At 40.6% G+C, this 22,734-nt stretch overlaps 1 protein-coding gene across 3 annotated transcripts in view; it reads left to right on the top strand.

The window, feature by feature from the left end:
• ADIPOR2 (adiponectin receptor 2) overlaps positions 1-22,734 on the top strand; it is a 52,262-nt gene that overhangs the window by 9,540 nt on the left and 19,988 nt on the right. For all 3 annotated transcript variants that reach the window (XM_030834814.3, XM_030834811.3, XM_030834810.3), the window contains one exon: positions 12,516-12,768. In XM_030834814.3, coding sequence (XP_030690674.1) covers positions 12,598-12,768 — 171 coding nt within the window. In that variant the 5' untranslated portion in view covers positions 12,516-12,597. The remainder of the gene's footprint in view (positions 1-12,515; positions 12,769-22,734) is intronic.

Below are 22,734 nucleotides of genomic sequence, written 5' to 3' on the forward strand. Positions count from 1 at the left end.
AACCACTGTGCCACCAGGAAAGCCCTCAACCACATTTTAAGTAGAAGCTAGGTTTCAGACAGTTTGAGGGTAAACTTGTTTTAAAAATAAATTTGTTTATTTGGCTGCGTTGGGTCTTTAAAAAAAATTTTTTTTAAAGAAGATTTTATTTATTTATTTATTTTTGGCTGCATTGGGTCTTCGTTGCTGCGCATGGGCTTCTCATTGCAGTGGCTTCTCTTGTTGCGGAGCACAGGCTCTAGGTGCATGGGCTTCAGTAGTTGTTGCGCACGGGCTTAGTTGCTCTGCGGCATGTGGGGTCTTCCCGGACCAGGGCTCGAACTCGTGTCACCTGCATTGGCAGGCAGATTCTTAACCACTGTGCCACCAGGGAAGTCCGAGACTTTCAGTTTTGATTTTAGAATTATACATATAAATTTGAATCTTTCTGAAATGTCTGATAGAAATCGCTACAAATCACTTAATTTAAGAATGAAGGGGCTTCCCTGGTGGCGCAGTGGTTGAGAGTCCGCCTGCCGATGCAGGGGACACGGGTTCGTGCCTCGGTCTGGGAGGATCCCACATGCGGCTGAGCGGCTGGGCCCGTGAGCCATGGCTGCTGAGCCTGCGCGTCTGGAGCCTGTGCGTCTGGAGCCTGTGCTCTACAACGGGAGAGGCCACAGCAGTGAGAGGCCCACGTACCGCAAAAAAAAAAAAAGAATGAAAACTATTTTTGTTTCCACTTATAAAGGGTTTTTAGTCTGAGAAGAGTTGCTTTGAGGTCTGCAGATAGTTACATATTCTAGGTTTTTTTTTTTTCCATTCCTGTTCTTTTACATGTGTAGTTGAAAGAAGACCTTGTGGGTTAGTGGAATTTAGTGATATTGGGAAAGGTTGTAGACACAAGTTTTATTTGTAGATTTCTGATGGTGATATTGAGAAAGATAACTAATCACTTCTTGGTTTCTCCATCTGCAGCATTGTAGAAATAAAAAACAAAAAAGAAACTTATGCTGTGGAGGGTGTTATGCAGGATGAGATAGGGCCCTGAATGATTGTTATTTACTTATGGAGACAGGTCTTTACCAAAGTAGGGCTTTTGATTTTGCCTGAAACATTGACTGTACAGATCATATATTTTACCTGGACAGATTTTATTTGTGAAATAGTTGGAACAAGAGTGTGGTTATATGGTATTATAGTGCAGATGATTTATGAAAGGAAGTCTTTGCATAATTTACATAGTTTGGTTTAGTGTAGATATGACAATTTATATATCATGGGCTTGTCAGGATTTCTCTGACTATAACGTTCAGGACTGTGGTTCCTATCATGTATGTTTGCATTTTTGTGTACTGTTCTTTGTTTTAGAAACTCAGGGTTACTTATAGATCTTGGGAAATGGAAACAACCATTGTAACATGGCTATAAGAGTTGTATCAAATCCTTTTTTCTTTAATTAATTAATTTATTTTTGGCTACATTGGGTCTTTGTTGTTGCGCGTGGGCTTTCTCTGGTTGTGGCGAGCGGGAGCTACTCTTCGTTGTGGTGCCGGGCTTCTCCTTGAGGTGGCTTCTGTTGTTGTGGAGCAGGGGCTCTAGGTGCGCGGTCTTCAGTAATTGTGGTGCGAGGGCTCAGTAGTTGTGGCACATGGGCTTAGTTGCTCCATGGCATATGGGATCTTCCCGGACCAAGGCTCGAACCCGTGTCCCCTGTATTGGCAGGCGGATTCTTAACCACTGTGCCACCAGGTCCTCGAATCCTTTTTATAAAGGTGTTTTTTATCCGTGACCATGACCAGTGGCTTTAATGGACTATTTGTGCCTTCAATGAAGCCCTGTAAGATGGTAAGGTATGGTCTTTGGAGTTAGATACAGATTTGAATTCATAGTCTCCAGTTAAGTTTGTGTTATTGATGACTTATTTGATCTCCTTTAGTGTCAGTTTCTTCATCTGTAAAATGGGACCCCATATCATAAGGATTGCTGGAGGATTAAATGAGATGATGGGTGAAAGTCCAACTACATAGCCTGGTTCAAAGTTGGCTCCGGTAAGTGTTAAGCAGCAATTCATCTCCCTTCTAAGAGATAACATCATGACCATGACCAGGAAAAATGGAACCACTTACCTTTGTGGGAGGCAGTGTTGTATAATGGAGAGGGCCTAATCTGGATAGTTCTTGCTTCTCTATTTTGTAGCTTCTATAACCTTGAATAGTCTTACCCTCAGTCCTCTCGTTTGTAAACAAAGATTATACTATCTGTAACAGGCAGGGTTTTAAAGTTAAATGAGAGTATGTATAAAAGCTCACTTTATCTGGCACTTGGTAACCTCTAAATTAGCCTCTAAACTTTTATAGTGATAGGTAGTAACACTGTGCGTCTGAAGTAGGTCTCAAGACTGAGAGAGGTAGGCCTTCACTGGCTTTGCTACTTCACGGCATAGGATTTGCCTGATTTCTTCTCAGGAAAGTTGGTCAGTGGGGTTGGGCAGTAAGTTAGAAGAGGTTCCTTGTGATTGTACTTAAAAGTTGCCCTACTTCATGCTAGGAAAGAAAGTAGTGTAAATGATACAGAGTGTTGGCTGTCTTTAGAGCTTCAAAATAATCTTTAAAAAATAAGCTGCATTTGATTTGAAACGTTTCTTTGTGCTTACATCAGTTAGGATTTTATGAACATGAAAACTGGTAGTGCCTGTCTTAAAAATCTACGTGTTGCTCCTTCTCAGTTATCAACTGTATCATTTTTGGAAGAGCTGTATCAGTTAGTAACATATGTTGGGAACTTTTCCCATTTTATCAGTTATTCTTTTCCCAGTCATCAGGTTTTCTTATTGACATTTTTCTACTCAGAAATGTTCTGAGTGTTTGGGAAGAATTCCAATTTTAACCAATCATTTTATTGCTTCTGGTATGTGGCAAGTCTCCATGATCCTCCCCATTTCTTTTTTTTTTTTTTAAATAAATTTGTTTAATTAATTTATTTTTGGCTGCATTGGGTCTTCGTTGCTGCGTACGGGCTTTCTCTAGCTGCGGCGAGTGGGGGCTGCTCTTCGTTGCAGTATGCGGGCTTCTCATTGCGGTGGCTTCTCTTGTTGCAGAGCGTGGGCTCTAGGCGCGCGGGCTTCAGTAGTGGCACGCGGGCTCAGTAGTTGTGGCTCATGGGCTCTAGAGCGCAGGCTCAGTAGTTGTGGCACACAGGCTTAGTTGCTCCGCAGCATGTGGGATCTTCCCAGACCAGGGCTCGAACCCGTGTCCCCTGCATTGGCAGGCAGATTCTCAACCACTGCACCACCAGGGAAGCCCTCCTCCCCATTTCTTGATTGTTTCTTAATATTTTCAACATCGCTGTAAAGTACAGTGTACTGTCAGTGTTAACTCCTGGTTTTGTCACTTAAGTGCTATCATGCATTTATTTGAGAACAGCTTATGGTTCATGCTAACATAGAAGGTTGGGGATAAGAGCATTAAGTTGGGTGTTAGATTGATTAGATAGATTACATTGCCACTTATTACTGTAGTTATCTCAGGCATGTTATTTATAACCTCTCTGGGCGTTTTGTCATTTCCAAAATGGAGGAAATAATTGTACCTATCCTCCAGGATTGTTGCAAGGATTTAAAGAGATAATCCATGGGAAATGTTCTTTGCATGTAGTTAACGCTCACTGCATGTTAGCTGTTCCTGTCATTCCCCCTCCTCCTCATCATCATACAGCAAAGATTTTTAAGCTCCTTTGCATTCCAGACCAAGCTTGGTGTTGTGGATACAAAAATGGATTCCAAAAAAGGCTCCTTGACCTTGAGAAGTTTTGCATTGCAGGAGGGGAAGACAGGCACGTAAACAAAAAAATGCAATAAATTCTGATAAGTACTATAATAGAAACATTAGTAAATGAGAAGAATAAAGGAGTTAGTGTCAGGAGCCTGGGGACGTCAGGGAAATTAGTTTCTGCCTATGAACTTATTTTTGAAGTGTGGGTAGTAATTCCCCACTTATTCATTCAGCAGATGTTTAGTGAATACACCTACTGTGTGCCAGAAGCTATTTTAGGTACTGGGGATATAGGTGTAAAGAAGATATATTGGGTTGGCCAAAAGGTTCATTCTTTTTTTCCGTAAGGTGGCTCTAATAGCACTTAGTTGTCTTCAACTTCATTCGAAACAATTTTGTTAGATTGTATTGTGACAGCTGACATATCAGTGTGCATTTAAAAAAAGAAAAAACTCAAATTGGTGAATTTTTGTGTAGCCATTTTAATATTGAAGATGGAAGAAAAAAGCAACATTTTTGGCGTATTATGCTTTATTATTTCAAGAAAGGTAAAAACACAACTGAAATGCAAAAAAAGATTTGTGCAGTGTATGGAGAGGGTCCTCTGACTGATTGAATGTGTCCCAAGTGGTTTGCGAAGTTTTGTGCTGGAGATTTCTCACTGGACGATGCTCCATGGTTGGGTAGACCAGTTGATCATATCGAGACATTAATTGAAAACAGTCAACATTATGCCACGCGAGAGATAGCCGACATACTCAAAATATCCTCAAGCGCTGAAAATCATTTGCACCGGCTTGGTTATGTTGATCACTTTGATGTTTGGTTTCCACGTAAGTTAAGTGCAAAAAACCTTCTTGACCGTATTTCCACATGCGATTCTCTACTAAAACGTAACGAAAATGTTCTACTTTTAAAATAAATTGTGATGGGAGATGCAAAGTGGATACTGTCCAATAATGTGGAACAGAAGAGATCGTGGGGCAAGCGAAAAGAACCACCACCAACCACACCAAAGGCTGGCCTTCATCCAAAGAAGGTGATGTTTTGTACATGGTGGGATTGTAAGGTAGTCCTCTACCATGAGCTCCTTCCGGAAAACAAAACGATTAATTCCAACAAGTACTGCTCCCAGTTAGACCAACTGAAAGCAGCACTCGATGAAGAGCATCTGGAATTAGTCAACAGAATATCCATCAGGATAACGCAAGACTGCGTGTTTCTCTGATGACCAGACAGAAGCTGTTCCAGCCCGGCTGGAAGCTCTGATTCATCTGCCATATTCACCAGACATTGCGCCTTCGGATTTCCATTTATTTCGGTCTTTACAAAATTCTCTTAATGGAAAAAAATTCAATTCCCTGGAAGACTGTAAAAGGCATCTGGACCAGTTCCTTGCTCAAAAAGATAAACAGTTGGGCTTCCCTGGTGGCGCAGTGGTTGAGAATCTGCCTGCCAATGCAGGGGACACGAGTTCAAGCCCTGGTCTGGGAAGATCCCACATGTCGCGGAGCAACTGGGCCCGTGAGACACAGCTACTGAGCCTGCGCGTCTGGAACTTGTGCTCCGCAACAAGAGAGGCCGCGACAGTGAGAGGCCCGCGCACCGCGATGAAGAGTGGCCCCCGCTCGCCGCAACTAGAGAAAGCCCTCGCACAGAAATGAAGACCCAACACAGCCAATATAAATAAATAAATAAAATTTTTAAAAAAGATAAAAAGTTTTGGGAAGATGGAATTATGAAGTTGCCTGAAAAATGGCATAAGGTAGTGGAACAAAAGGGTGAATATGTTGTTCAATAAAGTTCTTGGTGAAAATGAAAAATGTGTTTTTTATTTTTACTTAAAAACCAAAGGCACTTTTTGGCCAACCCAATATAATGTCTCTTCTTTCAGGAGTTTTCAGTCTAGTGAGAAAAGACCAGTAGTAAGTAAACAAAGAAATAAAAATACCAGAGACAAGTGCTGTGGAAGAGACTAAAAGGTGATGTGATAAGGAGTGACTGAGATTATGTGGTCAGAGAAGGATTCTTTGAGTAAGTGACCCTTAAGTTGAGATCCGCATGTGAAGAAGGAGCCCAGCCATGGGAAGTTCTGGGCGATGAGCATTCCAGGCCTTGGGAACCAGGTGACATAGAGCCATTTGAGCCTTTCGGGTGTTTGGGGAGTAGATGGGAAGTCACTGTGGCTGGAATGTAGTGGGCAAGGGGGAGAGTGGTACAGAATGAGGCCAGAGTTAGGGGCTAATCATTTAAGATTTTGTAAGCCAGGGTAAGAGGTCCCTTAGGTGTAAAGGAAAGCCATTGGAGGGCTCAAAAAGTAAGGGAGTGTGTTTTGAGAAAGATCTGCTGTGACCACTATGTGAGGACTGGATTCTGAGGATAAGGGGGGTGGGGTGGGTGGGTGGGTAACAGAAGTGGAACCCAGGAGACTTTACTGGCTGTTGTATTAGGACAGGTGAGAGATGCTGGTGACTTGAACCAGAAAGTAAGAGTGGAGGGAAACAGGTAGATTTGGACTGTGTGACCCCTCTCTCCCATCACTGTAAAGCTTTTTTTTTTTTTTTTTTTGTGGTACGCGGGCCTCTCACTGTTGTGACCTCTCCCGTTGCGGAGCATAGGCTCCGGACGCGCAGGCTCAGCGGCCATAGCTCACGGGCCCAGCCGCTCCGCGGCATGTGGGATCCTCTCGGACTGGGGCACGAACCCGCATCGGCAGGCGGACTCTCAACCACTGCGCCACCAGGGAATCCCCACTGTAAAGCTTTTTATGTTCTTTTTTGTTTTTGGCTGTGCTGAGCGGCTCGTGGGATCTTAGTTTCCTGATCAGGGCTTGAACCTGGGCCCTGGCAGTGAAAGCACTGAGTCCTAACCACTGGACTGCCAGGGAATTCCCACAGTAAAGCTTTTTTTTTTTTTTTTTTTTTTTAAAAAGAGTTAGGTGGTAACTTTTATTCCAACCTCCCACCCAGAGCAGAAGGTAAAGCTTTTTAAAGTGTTAAGTTTAAGAGGTCCATCCCCTTTCCTTGCCAGTTAATGTGATAGAAATCTGCCAACAAGGTTCTCTAAAGATTTATAAGCCAGAGTAACACATCTAGTACTTATTTTTAATAATGATTTGTAAAGAGAAAAAATGGCTAGTATTCAAAAGAAAATCTGCTGCCTTTAATATCCCTGCTGGTCCCACTGTTGAAATAAACTATTCCATCCTAAAAAAATAATCTGGTTTCATTATTAGTAGTTCAGATTTGCATCACATATTTTGTTTCACATTGAAGTCTGAAAGAAGAGGTCATGAGGGGCATAACATACTGATACTTCCACTTAGAACATTCTGTGCCACTCAGGTTTCCAATCAAGGAAGAGCATGAACTTGATACCAGAAATCTCATTAACCATGCACTAACTTCAAACGCATACTTCAGTGTGGAATGACAGACCACACTGGAATAATTTCAGTATACAACTTTCAAGTCACTTTGAAATTGGCTGCTTTCAACTTGGAGGAAGCCAACAAAATCATGGGACATATTTTGCAGCCTGTCCTCTACCACTGAATAATCTAATTATAGAACTAGAAAGCGATGCCACTAGACTCAGTACTCGCTGCACCCTACTTGCTGTGTCCCAGTTAATACAAGGGACATTATACCACTGGCCCTTAGAAGTTGAAGACTTAAGGTCCATGGCAGTTGGCAAGTCTTTAGAGAACCTTGCTGGAAGATTGTATCACATTAACTGGCAAGGAAAGGGGTTGGACCTCTTAAACTTAACACCTTAAAAAGCTTTACAGTGATAGGGGAGAGAGGTCCTCTGGGTGCTAGAATGTTGTTTGTTGCTGGTTACACAGCATTTATACTTTGTCAACTTTGTGTCCTTTGTGTGCTTTTCTGAATGTATTTTTTACATGAATAAAAAGTTTACTAGACAAAGAGGCCATATAGTACTATAGTATATTTCCACCCCCCATTAAAAAATGTGCAAAATACACATAACATAAAATTTACTGTCGTCACCATTTTTAAGTGTGTAGTCATGTTGTAGATCCATGTTGTTGCAGCCATCACCACCATTCATCTACAGAACTCTTCTTTTTCATCTTGCAAAACAGAAGCTATACCCATTAAACGGTAACTCTCCATTCCCTCTTTGCCCCAGCCCCTGGCAACCACCATTGTACTTTCTATGAATTTGACTACTTTAAATAACCTATGGTAAGTGGAATCATAACGTCCTCAGGTTCACTCAGGTTGTAGCTTGTGTCAGAATTTTCTTCTTTTTTTGAGGCTGAATATTTTCTTGTACGTATAGACCACATTTTGTTTGTTTATCCATTGATGGACACTTGGGCCGCTCCACGTTTTACTGATTGTGAATAACGCTGTTATGAACATCAGTGTATAAATGTCTCTTCAAGACCCTGCTTTCAGTTCTTGTGAGTACATACCCAGAAGTGGAATTGGCTGGGTCATATAGTAAATGTATTTTTAATTTATTTGAGGAACTGCCATACTATTTTCCACAGCTTGCCTGCTCTTTTAAAATTGGGGGCAACATAACAATTAAAATTATGAAATAGGTGAAGTAATACATTATACTATAATATAGTCTACCTTTGGCGGGAAGTCCAATATAACTGATTAAATATGACATAAATAATACTAATTCCTTTTCTTCTGTTTTTCCCCTGGAGAATAAGACATTTATTCATTCATACAAGAAACCTTTATTGAATGTCTACTGTGTATCTGTTGCAGTTTGGTTCTCAGCATTGAGCAAGCAAACTCTTGCCTCATGGAACATGCAGACAAGTACTGGATTTTAGAAAATAGCTTTCCTGGGATAGAGCTAAATTTCTAGACCAGAAGTATCAAACCATTAAGTTAGCAGTTTGTTCAGGTAGAGAAAATTGCTTTTGAGTTACCATTTAAGCAACCTTGGTGCTTTTAAGCAACATAATAATTTACCTTATGCAGTATTATTTGAAGGGAAAGTGAAGTCTAAGAAGCGTGAGTTTTAAATTTTCCATTGCTTTCCCACTGGGAAGGAAACTTGGTGTGAGTACATTTGACTGGGAGTCAACAGATGAGGGTCCAGTCCTGACTTTAACATCTAATATTTGGTATTCTCCTGGGTTTTTTTTTACTTTGATCCTTATCCCTCCTCAGTCCTTTGTATAACTTTTTTTTTTTCCAAAGGATTTTGTCCTGTGTTGTTAACTATTATTATGCTAATATCACTTTCCTTTTTTAAAAATAAATTTATTTATTTTGGGCTGCGTTGGGTCTTCGTTGCTGCGCGCGGGCTTTCTCTAGTTCCAGCGAGCGGGGGCTACTCTTCGTTGCGGTGCGCGGGCTTCTCACTGCGGTGGCTTCTCTTGTTGTGGAGCACAGGGTCTAGGTGTGTGGGCTTCAGCAATTGTGGCTTGCGGGCTCTAAAGTGCAGGCTCAGTAGCTGTGGTGCACGGGCTTAGTTGCTCCGCCGCATATGGGATCTTCCTGGACCAGGGCTTGAACCTGTGTCCCCTGCACTGGCAGGCGGATTCTTAACCACTGCACCACCAGGGAAGTCCTTAGTATTATCACTTTTACTCCTAGTAATCCGTAGTTCTGTTTTCAAGCTCATTCTCTCTTCTGAATTCCAGATTTATGTTTCCTGGTGCCAAGTGAACATTTCTTTCACTTCAGACACCGTTTCTGAAAACAAATTCATTCTTCTTCTGCTGTGAATTTGCTTCTCCCCTGGATCATCAGTGAATGGCATCCTCTATACGCTCAGCTGCTTGAGCAAAAAGCCTGTGTCATCTGAGTTCTTTCTTGTCCCTGTTCTCTGATTTCTGAACAGACCCTGGAGTCCTTGCCTTGCATATGCTGTTTTCTCTGTACAGAATACCTTTCCTCTACTCTGCTTGGCAAATCCCCATTGCTTTTGGGCAGAGTTAGTGACGCCTGTGTGTCTGCTCCTAGAACGTGTGAGGTCAAGTTTCCATTTTACTTCTTTTGTTTCATAGTTTCATATTTGATCATCTGTAGAACAGACTCTGTCTACCGGGAAGAAGCCTTAGCAAATTTTAAATGTTATTTATGCCAATACTTAAATTAGTTTGTGAAAACATTCTTAAAAAGTAATAGGAGGTCTTCCCTGGTGGCGCAGTGGTTGAGAGTCCGCCTGCCGATGCAGGGGACACGGGTTCGTGCCCCGGTCCGGGAAGATCCCACATGCCACGGAGCGGCTGGGCCCGTGAGCCATGGCTGCTGAGCCTGCGCGTCCGGAGCCTGTGTTCCGCAGCAGGAGAGGCCACAACAGTGAGAGGCCCGCGTACCGCAAAAAAAAAAAAAAGTAATAGGGTGCATGTTAAGCAATTTTATACAGAAAATGAGTCTCTTTTCCAATAAACACTGCAGGTATAATAATTCATTCAATAAAAGTATATTTAATCTAGATATTGGGGGCAAGAGGCCTTGCAACCTGTAGAGGAGGTGTAGGAATTGAAAAACTCACATTAGTATTTTCTTTCTTTCCTCATCCCCACTGGCCACTCAGAGATTTTAAAAGACCTTAGATCTGCCCTACTTGCTGAAAATGCACCCGATTGGATTTGTGTTGGACTTCTATGTCTATTGATAAATTCAGAGCACCTCTCAGTTACTTGTTCCTTCCTGCCAGCTGTTTGTATTGGAGTCCTTTCTTTTCTCTCTTTTTTTTTTGGTGGTACGTGGGCCTCTCACTGCTGTGGCCTCTCCTGTTGCGGAGCACAGGCTCCGGACGCGCAGGGTCAGCGGCCATGGCTCACGGGCCCAGCCGCTCCGCGGCATGTGGGATCTTCCCGGACTGGGGCACGAACCCATGTCCCCTGCATCGGCAGGCGGACTCTCAACCACTGCGCCACCAGGGAAGCCCTCTTTTCTCTCTTTTTTTTTTATCTTAGTTCTGTGTAATATAGCGTAGTATTCTTAGAATCCTGACCAACGAAAAATTTCTGAGGAAGTAGAATAGAGATTAACTCTTCTGGTTAACAAATAATGGTACTCTGAAGTCTTACTTTCCATCTCCCATCTCACTTCCTTTTACTGTTAAGAAGCAGAGCAAGTTAAAGCCTAGTTCTGAATACTTTCCCTATTTTTTATTCTTCTTAGCAAGAAAATCATTTATCCAAGTACAGCAGGACAGTTCATTGTTCCAGCTACTCTTAGAGATTAATGGCCTTGGATAAGTTGCCTAATCTCTGAGCCTCAGTTTCCACATCTGTAAAATGGGGATAAGATACCTCAGAGGGCCATATGTAAGAATTATGTGAGATACCATCTGTAAATTCTCTGGTACAGAATTTAACTTTGTCAATCCACAGTAGGTGTTAGCTCCCTCTTCCCTGAAACAAAGTGAAATGGTGGGTGTGAAACAGCTTTGTAAATAAATATAAATCACTAGCATTGTTTCCTCTGTCAGCATTGGGTATTAATAGCGTAGTTTATAATCTCATTATTAGAATATGCTGGCTCAGGCCCTTATGTGATGGGCACAGGCCCAGATTTGGTGATCCTTAAAGACTGTGTTTGTTCTTGTTCTAAAAACTTGAGAGAACTCCTACAACAAACTCAGATGATATATGAAACTAACAGTTGGCTAATTCTTAGTCTTGTGTATCCACATGTGAACACTAAGTGCCTGTTTTACCCTCTCTTCATGCTATCCAGACCCTCCCACGTTGCCCCACTCCTCCCCTGCCGCAGTAAAAATTTTGAATCCCATGGGATTTATGAGCATAACATGTACCTTGGCTTCTTCCTGTTTTTGTCTTTCTAGTTGGATTGGCTGTGATAATCACCTTATTTGGATATGTAACTTAAATCTCTAAAATAAGCTTTTGTCCTGTAAGTTATGAGGTAGAGGGCCAAGGACTTGAAATTATTGAACTCCTAGGAAACTTATGTGATCCAGTTTAGAGAAATATTGATGATCTCTGAATGTGTTTTTACCACTTAAGAACATTTAAATATCATCTGTCATGTTCATTAAACATTTATGTACGCAGTACTTTCTGGGAACTCAGGGATATAATAGGAGTGTGCTCTTGCCTTCCAGAGTAATCTACTTGGAGTTCAAAGCAGCTCAGAAATGCTGAGATTTCAGACATTAAGCAACTTAAATGCAAAACATAACCAATAATATGTGCCATGGCAGTCAGAGACGTTGTCTTAGTTCATAAAAGTATGGTGAATTTTGGTTTCCTCACCTGTGAAGTAGAACTCAAAATACCCTGAAGGGTCATTGTGATGATTTAAGTGAGATTGGGTATGTAAAACCTAGTTGTAGTACATAAACTCCACATATATTCTTTCTACAGTTAGGTCTGTTTTTAATTGAAAAAGTATTAGATGGCATGTGGTAAAAACAATGCAGGCAGAACAAAATGAAGAGTAAGCCTTCTCACCACAGACCCTAGGTTCTGCCCTGTGTGCCTCTGGACCAAGAGCACAATTTCAAATAAATAGGTACCTGTGTACACATGTGTACGTATTCACAATTGTATACGCTTATAATGTATAAGCGGGAACATTATACATGTCGTCTTTGATATCCTGCTTTTTTCATTTAAAAGTAGATTTTGGCAGTCCTCTTTATCAACAAGTGTAGGGTTTTTTTTAATACATTATTATTTTATTCTTAATGATTGCAGAAAATTCTAGTTTTAGTGTAAAATAATACAACATATGTCTTCCCCCATCACTCATTCAAATATGTTAATCCAAAACTTTCTCTCCTTAGGGTCAACTCACTATCCTAAAAGTCCATCCTCCCAAGAAGAAGGAACAGAAAGACCTCTTTGTAAGAAAGGCGTGGGTATCCCATGAATGAGACAGCAGAAAACCGACTGGAGTACAGCAGGACTCCAGAGCCAGATATAAGGCTCAGAAAAGGGCACCAACTTGATGGTACAAGGGGAGGTGACGATGACATCCACCAAGGAGATTTGGAGCCTCTTGTAGAGGCATCTGCCCTTTCTTCCCATCATAAAAAAGTAAGTTAAAGTGGAAGGATGGTAAGTAAAACAAATGTATGGGAATGTAGCTGGAGGAAGGATATTAAAAAGAAGGAGTACGGGGACTCTGCTGGAGAGAAGACGGCGTTTTGAAAAGGAACCCTGAGCACATTTGTAAGATTTTGAAGTCTCTTATTCTTAAGGTAGCTAGGAATTAGTTATGCCCTTTCTGTTGACACGTAAAACCGTACTTAAGCTGCTCTATCTTATTTAAGAAAGGAAATGGGTTTTTGTAGTTACCATATATCCTTTATAATTCAGCCATGATTTAGTAATGACATTATCGTTTATATTTTTGGAGAAATCCTAATTGCATGCTGGAACTACTTCTCAGATAGAGTTTATCTCCAGTGCATACCTTGGGAGCCAGTAGAATTCTGGGAAAATAATCTAATCTTTCCTTTTACCTCGCAGAGAAAAGAGCAGCTTTTAAATGATTCAAGCAGCTATACCAAGAGCGCAAAGGTGTAAATATCTGTGAGCAGGTCCCAGTGTCATTGTTAATAGACATTTTGCCATGTGCTTTGGAACCTTGCAATTGTGTAGCACGTTCAGTGTTGTGTTTCTAGTACAGTGTTTCTCAGACTGTAGGTTATGCCCGTTAGTAGTTTGTGAAATTTATTTTGGTACTACAAGCAGTGTTAATTAGACCGCAAATAAAGATATTAAGGTGCATATATGTAGTAATATACCTTTAAACTATGTTATTTGATGAAATTGTTTAACTTTATTTAGATATGTATGTGTTTATAGATATGAATAATATATACATTTCTTACTGTGGGTTGTAGTTAGAAACATATTGAAAGCCTCTATTTGGAACTGCATCTTTACCATCGTAAGAGATAAGCTTATTGTGTGGGTAGTAGTGGTGCTGGTTGGAACTCGAGAGGATTGTCTTGTCTTTTCAGGTCTTTTATAAGAATTTCACCAGAGCACTGTAGAAATACAGGCTATTGTGGCAGGAAATTTAAGGTTATTTCTTCTTTTACCCTTGGTAACACTTTGTAAGCCAGCTTCATACTCTTGGCTAGTTGTGCTACATTGAAAGACTGTTTTTGTGTCCCTGTGTGTGCGTGTGCCCCCGCATATACAGGGCAGGATTAAAAACAAGATTTGCTTACTATGAGTATAGTGTAATTTGGCCTTCAAACTACCATTACTCTTTTTTTTTTTTTTTACATTCATTTTATCTGTTTATTTTTGGCTGCATTGGGTCTTTGTTGCTGCGCGCGGGCTTTCTCTAGTTGCGGCAAGCAGGGGGCTACTCGCTGCGGTGCGCGAGCCTCTCATCGCGGTGGCCTCTCTCGTTGCAGAGCACGGGCTTCAGGTACACGGGCTTCAGTAGTTGTGGCTCGCAGGCTCTAGAGCGCAGGCTCAGCAGTTGTGGCGCATGGGTTTGGTTGCTCCGTGGCATGTGGGGTCTTCCTGGACCAGGGATCAAACCTGTGGCCCCTGCATAGGCAGGTGGACTCCCAACCACTGTGCCACCAGGGAAGCCCTACCATTACTCTTTTAAAAGCAGTTTGACAGATAGCTAGGGTAAGAACTTTCTTCCTTGCTTATGGCTTTGCTTTCTTGTTGATGTTTTACAATAACATGTACTAGCAGCTAAGACTCCCCTATTCAGGCTGAGCAACTTGACTTTCCCTCCATTGCTACTTAGGCCTAAGCAGTTATCAAAGCAGTAAGAACTGTCGCTAGGTTTGGATGAGGACTGGGTTATCTTTTCTTTTTTATTGTAGTAAACACATGACATATGTTATTGCTAACTGTATGCACTTTGTTGTGCCGCAGATCTCTAGAGCTTTTCCATCTTGCGTGAGTGAAACATCTACCCATTGAATAGCAACTCCCCATTTTCTCCACCCCACCAGCCCTCGGCAACCACCATCCTACTTTCTGCTTCTATGAGTTTGACAACTTTAGATACCTCATATAAATGGAATCATGTAGTATTTGTCCTTCTGTGACTGTCTTGTTTCACTGAGCACAGTGTCCTCAACGTCTGTTCATGTTGTAGTATAAGACAAGCCTTTTTTTTTAAGGCTGAGTAATAGTTTATTGATAGGTATATATCACTCTGTCTTTATCCATTCATCTACTGATGGTTGTTTAGGTTGTTTCTACCTCTTGGCTATTGTGAATAATGCTGCAGATATCTTTTCAAGGTACTGTTTTTAGTTCTTTTGGATTAATATCCAGCAGTGGGATTACTGGGTCATATGGTAGTTCTGTTTTTAATTTTTTAGAAACTTCCATACTGTTTTCCATAGTAGCTGAACCATTTTACATTCCCATCAGCAGTGTACAGGGGTTCTAATTTCTCCATATCCTCATCAACACTTTATTTTCTTTTTTGATAATGTCTGTCCTAACAGATGTGACTGTGGTATCTCATTGTAGTTTTGATTTGTGTTTCCCTGATGATTAGTGATGTTGAGCATCCTTTTCATATACCTGTTGGCCATTTATATGTCTTTTAGAGAAATGTCTGTTCAAGTCCTTTGCACATTTTTAAGTTGGGTTTGTTTTTGTTTGTTTGGTTTTTGCTATTCAGTTATAGGAGTTCCTTATATATCTTGGATATTAACCCCTTATCAGATCCATGGTTTGCAGATGTTTTCTCCTGTCCTTAGGTTACCTTTTCACTCTCAATTGTCTTCTTTGCTATGCAGGAGGTTTGTGGTATGACATAGTCCTATTTTTCTTATTTTGCTTTTTTTGTGATATCGGTGTCATATTTCTTCATGCCCAGCGTCACGAAGCTTTTTTTTTTTAGGAAATGCTCAACATCTTTAATCATTAAGGAAACGCAAGTCAAAACCTCAATGTGATACCACTTTATATGCACAAGAATGGTTAAAATTTTTTTGCAAGGGGGACAGTTAACAAGCATTCATGAAGATGCGAACCCTCATATATGCTGAGGGTAATATAAATGGTATAGCTGCTCTAGAAAAACTGTCATCAGTTCTTCAAAAAGTTAAACAGAGTTATCATATAACCCAGCAATACCACTTTTAGGTTTATACCCGAGAAATAAAAATATACATCAAAACAAAACTTTATATGTATGTTCCTAGCAGCACTATTTATGAGTCAAAAAGTACAAACAACTCAAATGTCCATCACTTACTTGATGAATAGATATATTAAATGAGGTATGTCCATAAAATGGAATATTTTTGGCAAAAAAAAAAAAAAAAAGAAATACTGTTACATACTACCACACAGATAAACCTTGAAAACATTCTGCTAAATGAAGGAAGCCAGTCACAAAGATGACATATTTAATTATTCTGTTTATTTGAAATGTCTAGAATAGGCAAATCTATGGAGACAGAAGGTAGATTTGTGGTTGTCAAGTGCTGGAGGGATGGGGAAATGGAGAGTCACTGCTAATGGGTATGGGGTTTCTTTTGGGGTGATGAAAATGTTTTAAAATTGACTATGTCATGAAGCTTTTCCTCTACATTTTCTTCTAGTATATTTATAGTTTCAGGTCTCACATTTAACTTTTTTTTTTTGGCTGTGCTGCATGGCTTTTGGGATCTTAGGTCCCTGACCAGATCAAACCATGGCCCTTGGCAGTGAAAGCATGGAGTCCTAACCACTGGACTGCCAGGGAATTCCCGCATTTAACTTATTTTTAGTTAAGTCATTTTGAATTCGTTTTTGTGTATGGTGTAAGCTAAGGGTCCAGTTTCATTCTTTTGCATGTGGATATCCAGTTTTTCCAACACCATTTGTTGAAGAGACTATCATTTCCCCATTGTGTAGTCTTGCCACTCTTGCCGAAGATCTGTATATGTGTGAGTTTATTTCTGTGCCCTCTCTTCTGTTGCATTGGTCTATGTGGCTGTCTTTATGCCAGTACCATACTGCTTTGATTACTGTAGCTTTGTAATATGTCTCTAAGTCAGGAAGTGTGATGCCTCAAGCTTTGCTGTTCTTTCTCAGGACTATTTTGACTATTCAGAGTCCTTTGTCATTCCATATGAATTTTAGGATTGTTTTTTCTATGACTGGGGTTATCTAAAAGGAAGTGGAAATGTAATAAGCAGAACTGGATAAGGCTTGACTCGGTTATTGAAGGACTAAAAGGTATTCCAGGCCAAGGGAATAGCAGATGTGAAGACTCAGAATAAGAAATAGCATGATGCTTTTAGGGAATAGTAATAATGATAATAGCTAACGTGTTTTGAGTATACATTGGTGTATATTGATGTGTGAACCTGCAAAACATCTGGTATAGCTAGAGTGAAAGGTACAAGGGTTTCAGTTTGTTAGCAAGTGAGCCTAAAATCCAGATCTTTAGCCTCCCAGTCCAGTGTTCTTCCACCCCCCAAAGTTCTTTCTGAAATGTGTGGTGTTGTGTACTGGTTGAAGTGGATAGACCGTTACTTCTAGGCCTCTGGCTCTAAAGCATCAGCTCTTTTAACTGTATTTGCTGAACTTTATAGTTTGTGTTTTGTAACCATCTATAGATAAAAACACAAAAGAGGCATTTCAAACCAGGTTACCCTTGATCTTTAGTTTTATGACTTTATTTCGTATCTCTGAGTTTTTAAGGTATTAAGTTGAATAAAGAGAGCAGCCTTTATGGTTGTCCTACTTTTTCTCTGCTCCAAATTCTTCTTCATAAACGGGGACTGGAGCCAACTCTTCATTCATTCAACCTAGGAATTATTTTCTTGAACTGATTTGCTTTAACCAAACTCATAAGAATGCCACTGTTTATTAGTTTATCATAAGAAATCTAACTTGTAATTAGACTCCCGTCTGCCAGTCACTTCATTTTCTTTTCTTGAGGAGGTCTACTTAGGAAATTCAGTTAAGATTAGAGACAGCTGCTTTGTGAGAATTTAAAAAAAAACTTGGATGATTTTAAAGGTCTTTCCCATCAATCTTTGATAGCGATAGCTAGTCTTTACAGGCTGAGTCTGTATGTTGCTAGGCTGGCCAAAGTGAGTGTTCAGATAGACTGGCTGTTGTACCTCTGTTGGACGACAGCAGAGATGCAGTCATCGGTGCTTACTCTTTCAGCTATCATTTTTTGAAGACCCCTTAATTTCTACTAACCCCTGTGTTTGTGTGTTAGCTACATCAGCTTGCTAATGCCCTTACTACACATGCAGACTTCTAAATTTAATGCTGGATTCAACCTGTCAACTTTCCAAAAAGACCATCAAAATAACCTGTTGATGTTATAACTGAATCACTTTGCTGTACACCTGAAACTGACACAACGTTGTAAATTAACTGTACTTCAGTTTAAAAAATGGTTAATAAAAAAAGCAAACAAACAAAAATAACCTGTTGATCAGACTAAGCGAAGTTTCTTATTTACTGCAGTGAGAGTGAGCATCACTCTGAAGGGTCTTGCTTTAGAAGGAGAGGCCATGGCTGGCTGTGGGTAGGGTTTGCGGTCTGACTTCTCGTGGTTTAAAGCAGGTCTTTCAATACAAAGATCGTATTAACATTGCGCAGAGCTTGTGATAGATTAGGACAGTTGGAGCAAGTCTGGTGAGCAAGTTCTTACTTGATAAGTGAGTAGGTGTGCCCAGTTCAGTAATTTATTATACTAAGGAGCTGGTTGAGCAGTCTAATGTTAAGTGAATTTCTGAGAAGCTCCTAAAGCTAACAGCAAAGCTACCTACTGGTTTGTACCCTTAATCTTCCTGGGCAAGGGTTTCCTGAACAAATGAGGTCATGTTGTGTAGGGGCCTTAGATCTTAGTCCTCACAGTTATGTGAATGCAGAAGCCTCAGTTCTCACTGACCTCTGTAGGGCATATACATTTTAATCAAACTTTGCCGTCCTGGCCCCTGGGTATCTTACCATTTCCTTGACCTTTATCTTCTAATTGTGGATAGTGTTATGACCGTAGATCTCTGTGGCACTTTGTCTACTGACTTCAACTAGTATTTAAATATATAATTTATGTCTTGCTACTCCGCTAAATGCACCCTAAGTTTCAGCGGAACTGAACTAGTCTCTTTTCTTCAAAATGGTACTTTTGCTTTTCCCTCTTGACAGTTCTTTTATTTCGTCTTTCCAAAATTCTATTCCTCATGCAGCCTTTCCCGAGCTCCACACTCCCTGTCTTTAAACTGGCTGTACCTTATTTCTTAGTCATTTATGTAGCTAATTCAGCCCCTTATTAGATTGTATGCCCGTGGAAGACAGAGACTATATTTTACTCTTATTTTTTTTTTTGCGGTTCGCGGGCCTCTCACTGCCGTGGCCTCTCCCGTTGCGGAGCACAGGCTCCGGACGAGCAGGCTCAGCGGCCGTGGCTCACGGGCCCAGCCGCTCCGTGGCATGTGGGATCCTTCCGGACCGGGGCACGAACCCGTGTGCCCTGCATCGGCAGGCGGACTCTCAACCACTGCGCCACCAGGGAAGCCCTACTCATCTTTTTAAAATGCCTCTTAATATTTATTAAACTGAATTACTCTGTTGAACTGAGTTGGGCTAAAGCAGATAAACGCGCAATAGACTGATGAATTATTTTCATATAGGACTTTCATCTTTATCACTCTGGTTCTCTCTTTCCAAAGGTAAAATACACTCCAGAGAATTAACATTTTAGGTTGCAGTTTGTACGGATCATCAGAGTTGGATATTGTTGTGTTTTGAGATATAACCCACTTTAACTCTTCTCACAGATGGACTTCACTGAAGATAGTAGGAGGAAAAGATTTGAAAGTGTTTTTGTACTCACTTCAGAGCATTGACCTCTCTTTAAGTTTAAATATAGTGATTTATTCATAGAAAGCCTTAGAGAATTAAGGTTTATGCCTTTATTTTAGGCAGCTTTGGTTTTAATTATCATTTACAATGTCCTGTTTCTCTTCAAAACTTGTTTTGATAACAGTTAGAGATATGACAACAGGAGCAGAACAGAGCAAATGTTTAACCCTTGTATGTGATCATCTTAGTATAGATGCAGTTTAGTATTGAAACAGATGTTTGGGTGCTGTGGTTTAGTGGCTACTAGAAGGGAAATTAAAAATAATTTCCACTCATGACAAGGTAGTTCTTTAGAGTTAATATTGGAAGACAGATATTTTTATATATATAGTGCTCAGCACAGACTTTCCAAACCGTCATTATTGGCAGAGCTATAAACTTGCCCGTGTGCCCTGGAGAAAACACTTTTGTCTTGTGTTCTAGCCACTGCTTGACTCTACCACTTAATTCCTACATGTTAACCTCTGTTTCACCAGGGGAACTATTTACCACCACCCACTCTGTGTAGATCCCTAATTAGCAACAAATAACTTGCTAACAAATGCTTGAACACAACAAATAACTATTTATGGTCGTGTTTTAGACATTTGTTTTTTGAAGACATGTTGGTGAGTATTCTGTTATATTAGGGTGAGAAGTGGGGATAATGTTTGGTAGATCAGCAGACTTACTAATACTTTGCTCTTCTGAAGGAAATGTTCTTTTATAAAAATTCAGAAATCTTGCTGACATGTTGGGATGGGTGGAAGTATTTATCTTTACTGGGGTGTGTATTTGACCACTGACCACATTCTGCTTCATAACACATACACTGGACCATGGGAGGTGGAAATATTACCGTTGGTGGTATTTATTAATAAAAAACTGATCCCCACACCCCCCCCCCAAAAAAAACCTGGATGAAGCTACATATCTTAGTAATGTAATGTACAGTGAAATTCTTGCCTTACATATAGGATCGCGTTCTTTGAATTGAGGTTAGCTCTTTAGAAGCACCATTTTGGATAGAAGGGCAGTTGTAAAAGATGAGAAGAGAAATGCATACAGGCAGCCCTGATGCTCTGCGAGTTTCCAGCATGCATGAGTTTCAGCTACCATGCGTTCGTTAAATAATATCAGTCCCTCCACAGTATGGTTCAGATTTTAGTTACTGTGGTTTATTTACTGTCAGTAATTCTTAAAGTACCAACTCTCTGCTGTCTCTCCAGTCCACAGATGATGGTGCAAATAGTAGATGTTCATTGTATTGATGACTTCTTTGAAAGTCTGTCAGTGACTGGTCAGTGTACATCTGTTACTCACTTAATCCATGAGACAGCAAAGTGTGTTGCTTCCCAGTGATAAACCCATGCGACCCTTTATAAAAATGGATAATCAAAAGAGGGAAGAGGCTGACAAAGAGAAGAGTGAAGCAAAGAAATGAACGTGATAACGGCGAACGTGAAAATCAAGTCAAACATAAATAGGAGTTAGAGAAGCAATAGCTGACTGTGGGAATGTTGGCACTGCCTGCCGCCACTTAAAGAGATTCTAGATCTGCAGCCAGAGGATCTTAGCGAGGGCAGGCTTGTCGCCATAAAGGAGTATCGTGTGACAGAGGATGTGGATGGCCAGTGGCAGGCAGAAAGGTCAGATGAAAGGAGTGCCTAAGGATGGTTCATGACTTCGAAAGTGCAAAGAATAAAACGTTGAAACCCTGATCCAAACGTAGAAAGTACGACAGTTTGCCAAGGCATAGAGAATATGCTCACTGTGTGTTATAAGTTAAACAAGAAGGCACACACTGCTCACATCACTCTTGGTAACTTTTTTTAACCAATAAACAGTTAATTCTCAGTGTTTCTGTTCTAAAATATAGCATGCTAAATAAATACTGGTTTTCACTAGTCTATTTCTTTGTACATGTAAAACTGACAGAGATTTTAATGTTTTGACAGCATTTTGTTCAGGTCATGCAGTAGTCCCCACTGGTCATTAAGATTGCCAAACGTGATTTTGGCTTGCACAGTTTGTACATCCTGAGCTACCATGTGGAACGAGGGCTGTCTGTATGTGTCGTGGCCTTTTGGCCCAATGTCTGTTACCCACAGAAACAGGCCGTTTCATAACTAGAAAACTGTGTGAGGGGAATGAATAGAGCAGGAACTCTGTGGACCTGAGTTGAATTTCTGACTCTAGGTGTGTTACCTTGAACACATCATTTAACCTCAGGTTTCTCATCTCTAAAGTGGTAGCCGCTCAGTGAATACTTCTTGAGTTTTTTGAATGAATGCTTACCATTTAGCCCCGGCACTAGTAACCACTTATTAGTAAGTAGCTCACTTATTAGCATCTTTCACAGAGAAGAATCTGATAAGTTTTTTTTTTTTCTGATGTGAACACAGTATTGAACTGTGACATACATAATTTGAGGTGTATAGACCCTCTCATTATTTCTTTAGATCAGAGTTTCTCACTCCCTGGTGACATTTTGCCATTGTAGGATGTTTAACAGTATCCTGGCCCCTACCTACTGGATGCCAGTAGCATTCCCACCACTTGTGACATGTAAAAGTGAATCCAGTTATTGCCAGATGTCCCCTGGGGGGGGGGTAAAATTCCCCCTAGCTGAGATCAACCTGCTTTAGACTTTTAAAGTATTTTCTTAATTTATTTCTCTCCTTTCCTGTTTCCCTTCTTCAACCAGACCTTCTCTCTGTTGCCAAAGTGATAGTTTCCAAATGCAAGTCTAGTGCTCAGCTTGCCCTGCTCTCATATCCATTAAATGCTCAGCCCTGCCTGCAGGGTAAAGCCTGAAGCCCAGGAGCATCAGAAGCTTTTAAGGAGCTGGTTCCTACCGAACTCCACCTCCATTCCTCTCCCTCCGTTTTTTTATTTTTTTTTATTTTTAAGCATTTTATTGAGGTATGATTTACACAAACATTGTATTATGGGGTAATTTAAACACATTAAAATGTGTTTAAAATGCCCAAATCTTAGATATATAGCACAGTGACACTACATATGTGTGACGACCACGCAGATCAAGATTCAGATTATTTCCATCATTCAGAAACTTCCCTTTATGCCCTTCCAGTCAGTAACCCCTCCCTCACCCCCATTCCCAGTGGTTGCCATTATTGTGACTCCTACCACAGTAGATTTGTTTTGCTTGTTGCTGACGTTGATACAAATGGAATCATGTGA

The sequence above is a fragment of the Globicephala melas genome, chromosome 10 (assembly GCF_963455315.2).
Source record: "Globicephala melas chromosome 10, mGloMel1.2, whole genome shotgun sequence".
Taxonomy (NCBI): Eukaryota; Metazoa; Chordata; class Mammalia; order Artiodactyla; family Delphinidae; genus Globicephala; species Globicephala melas.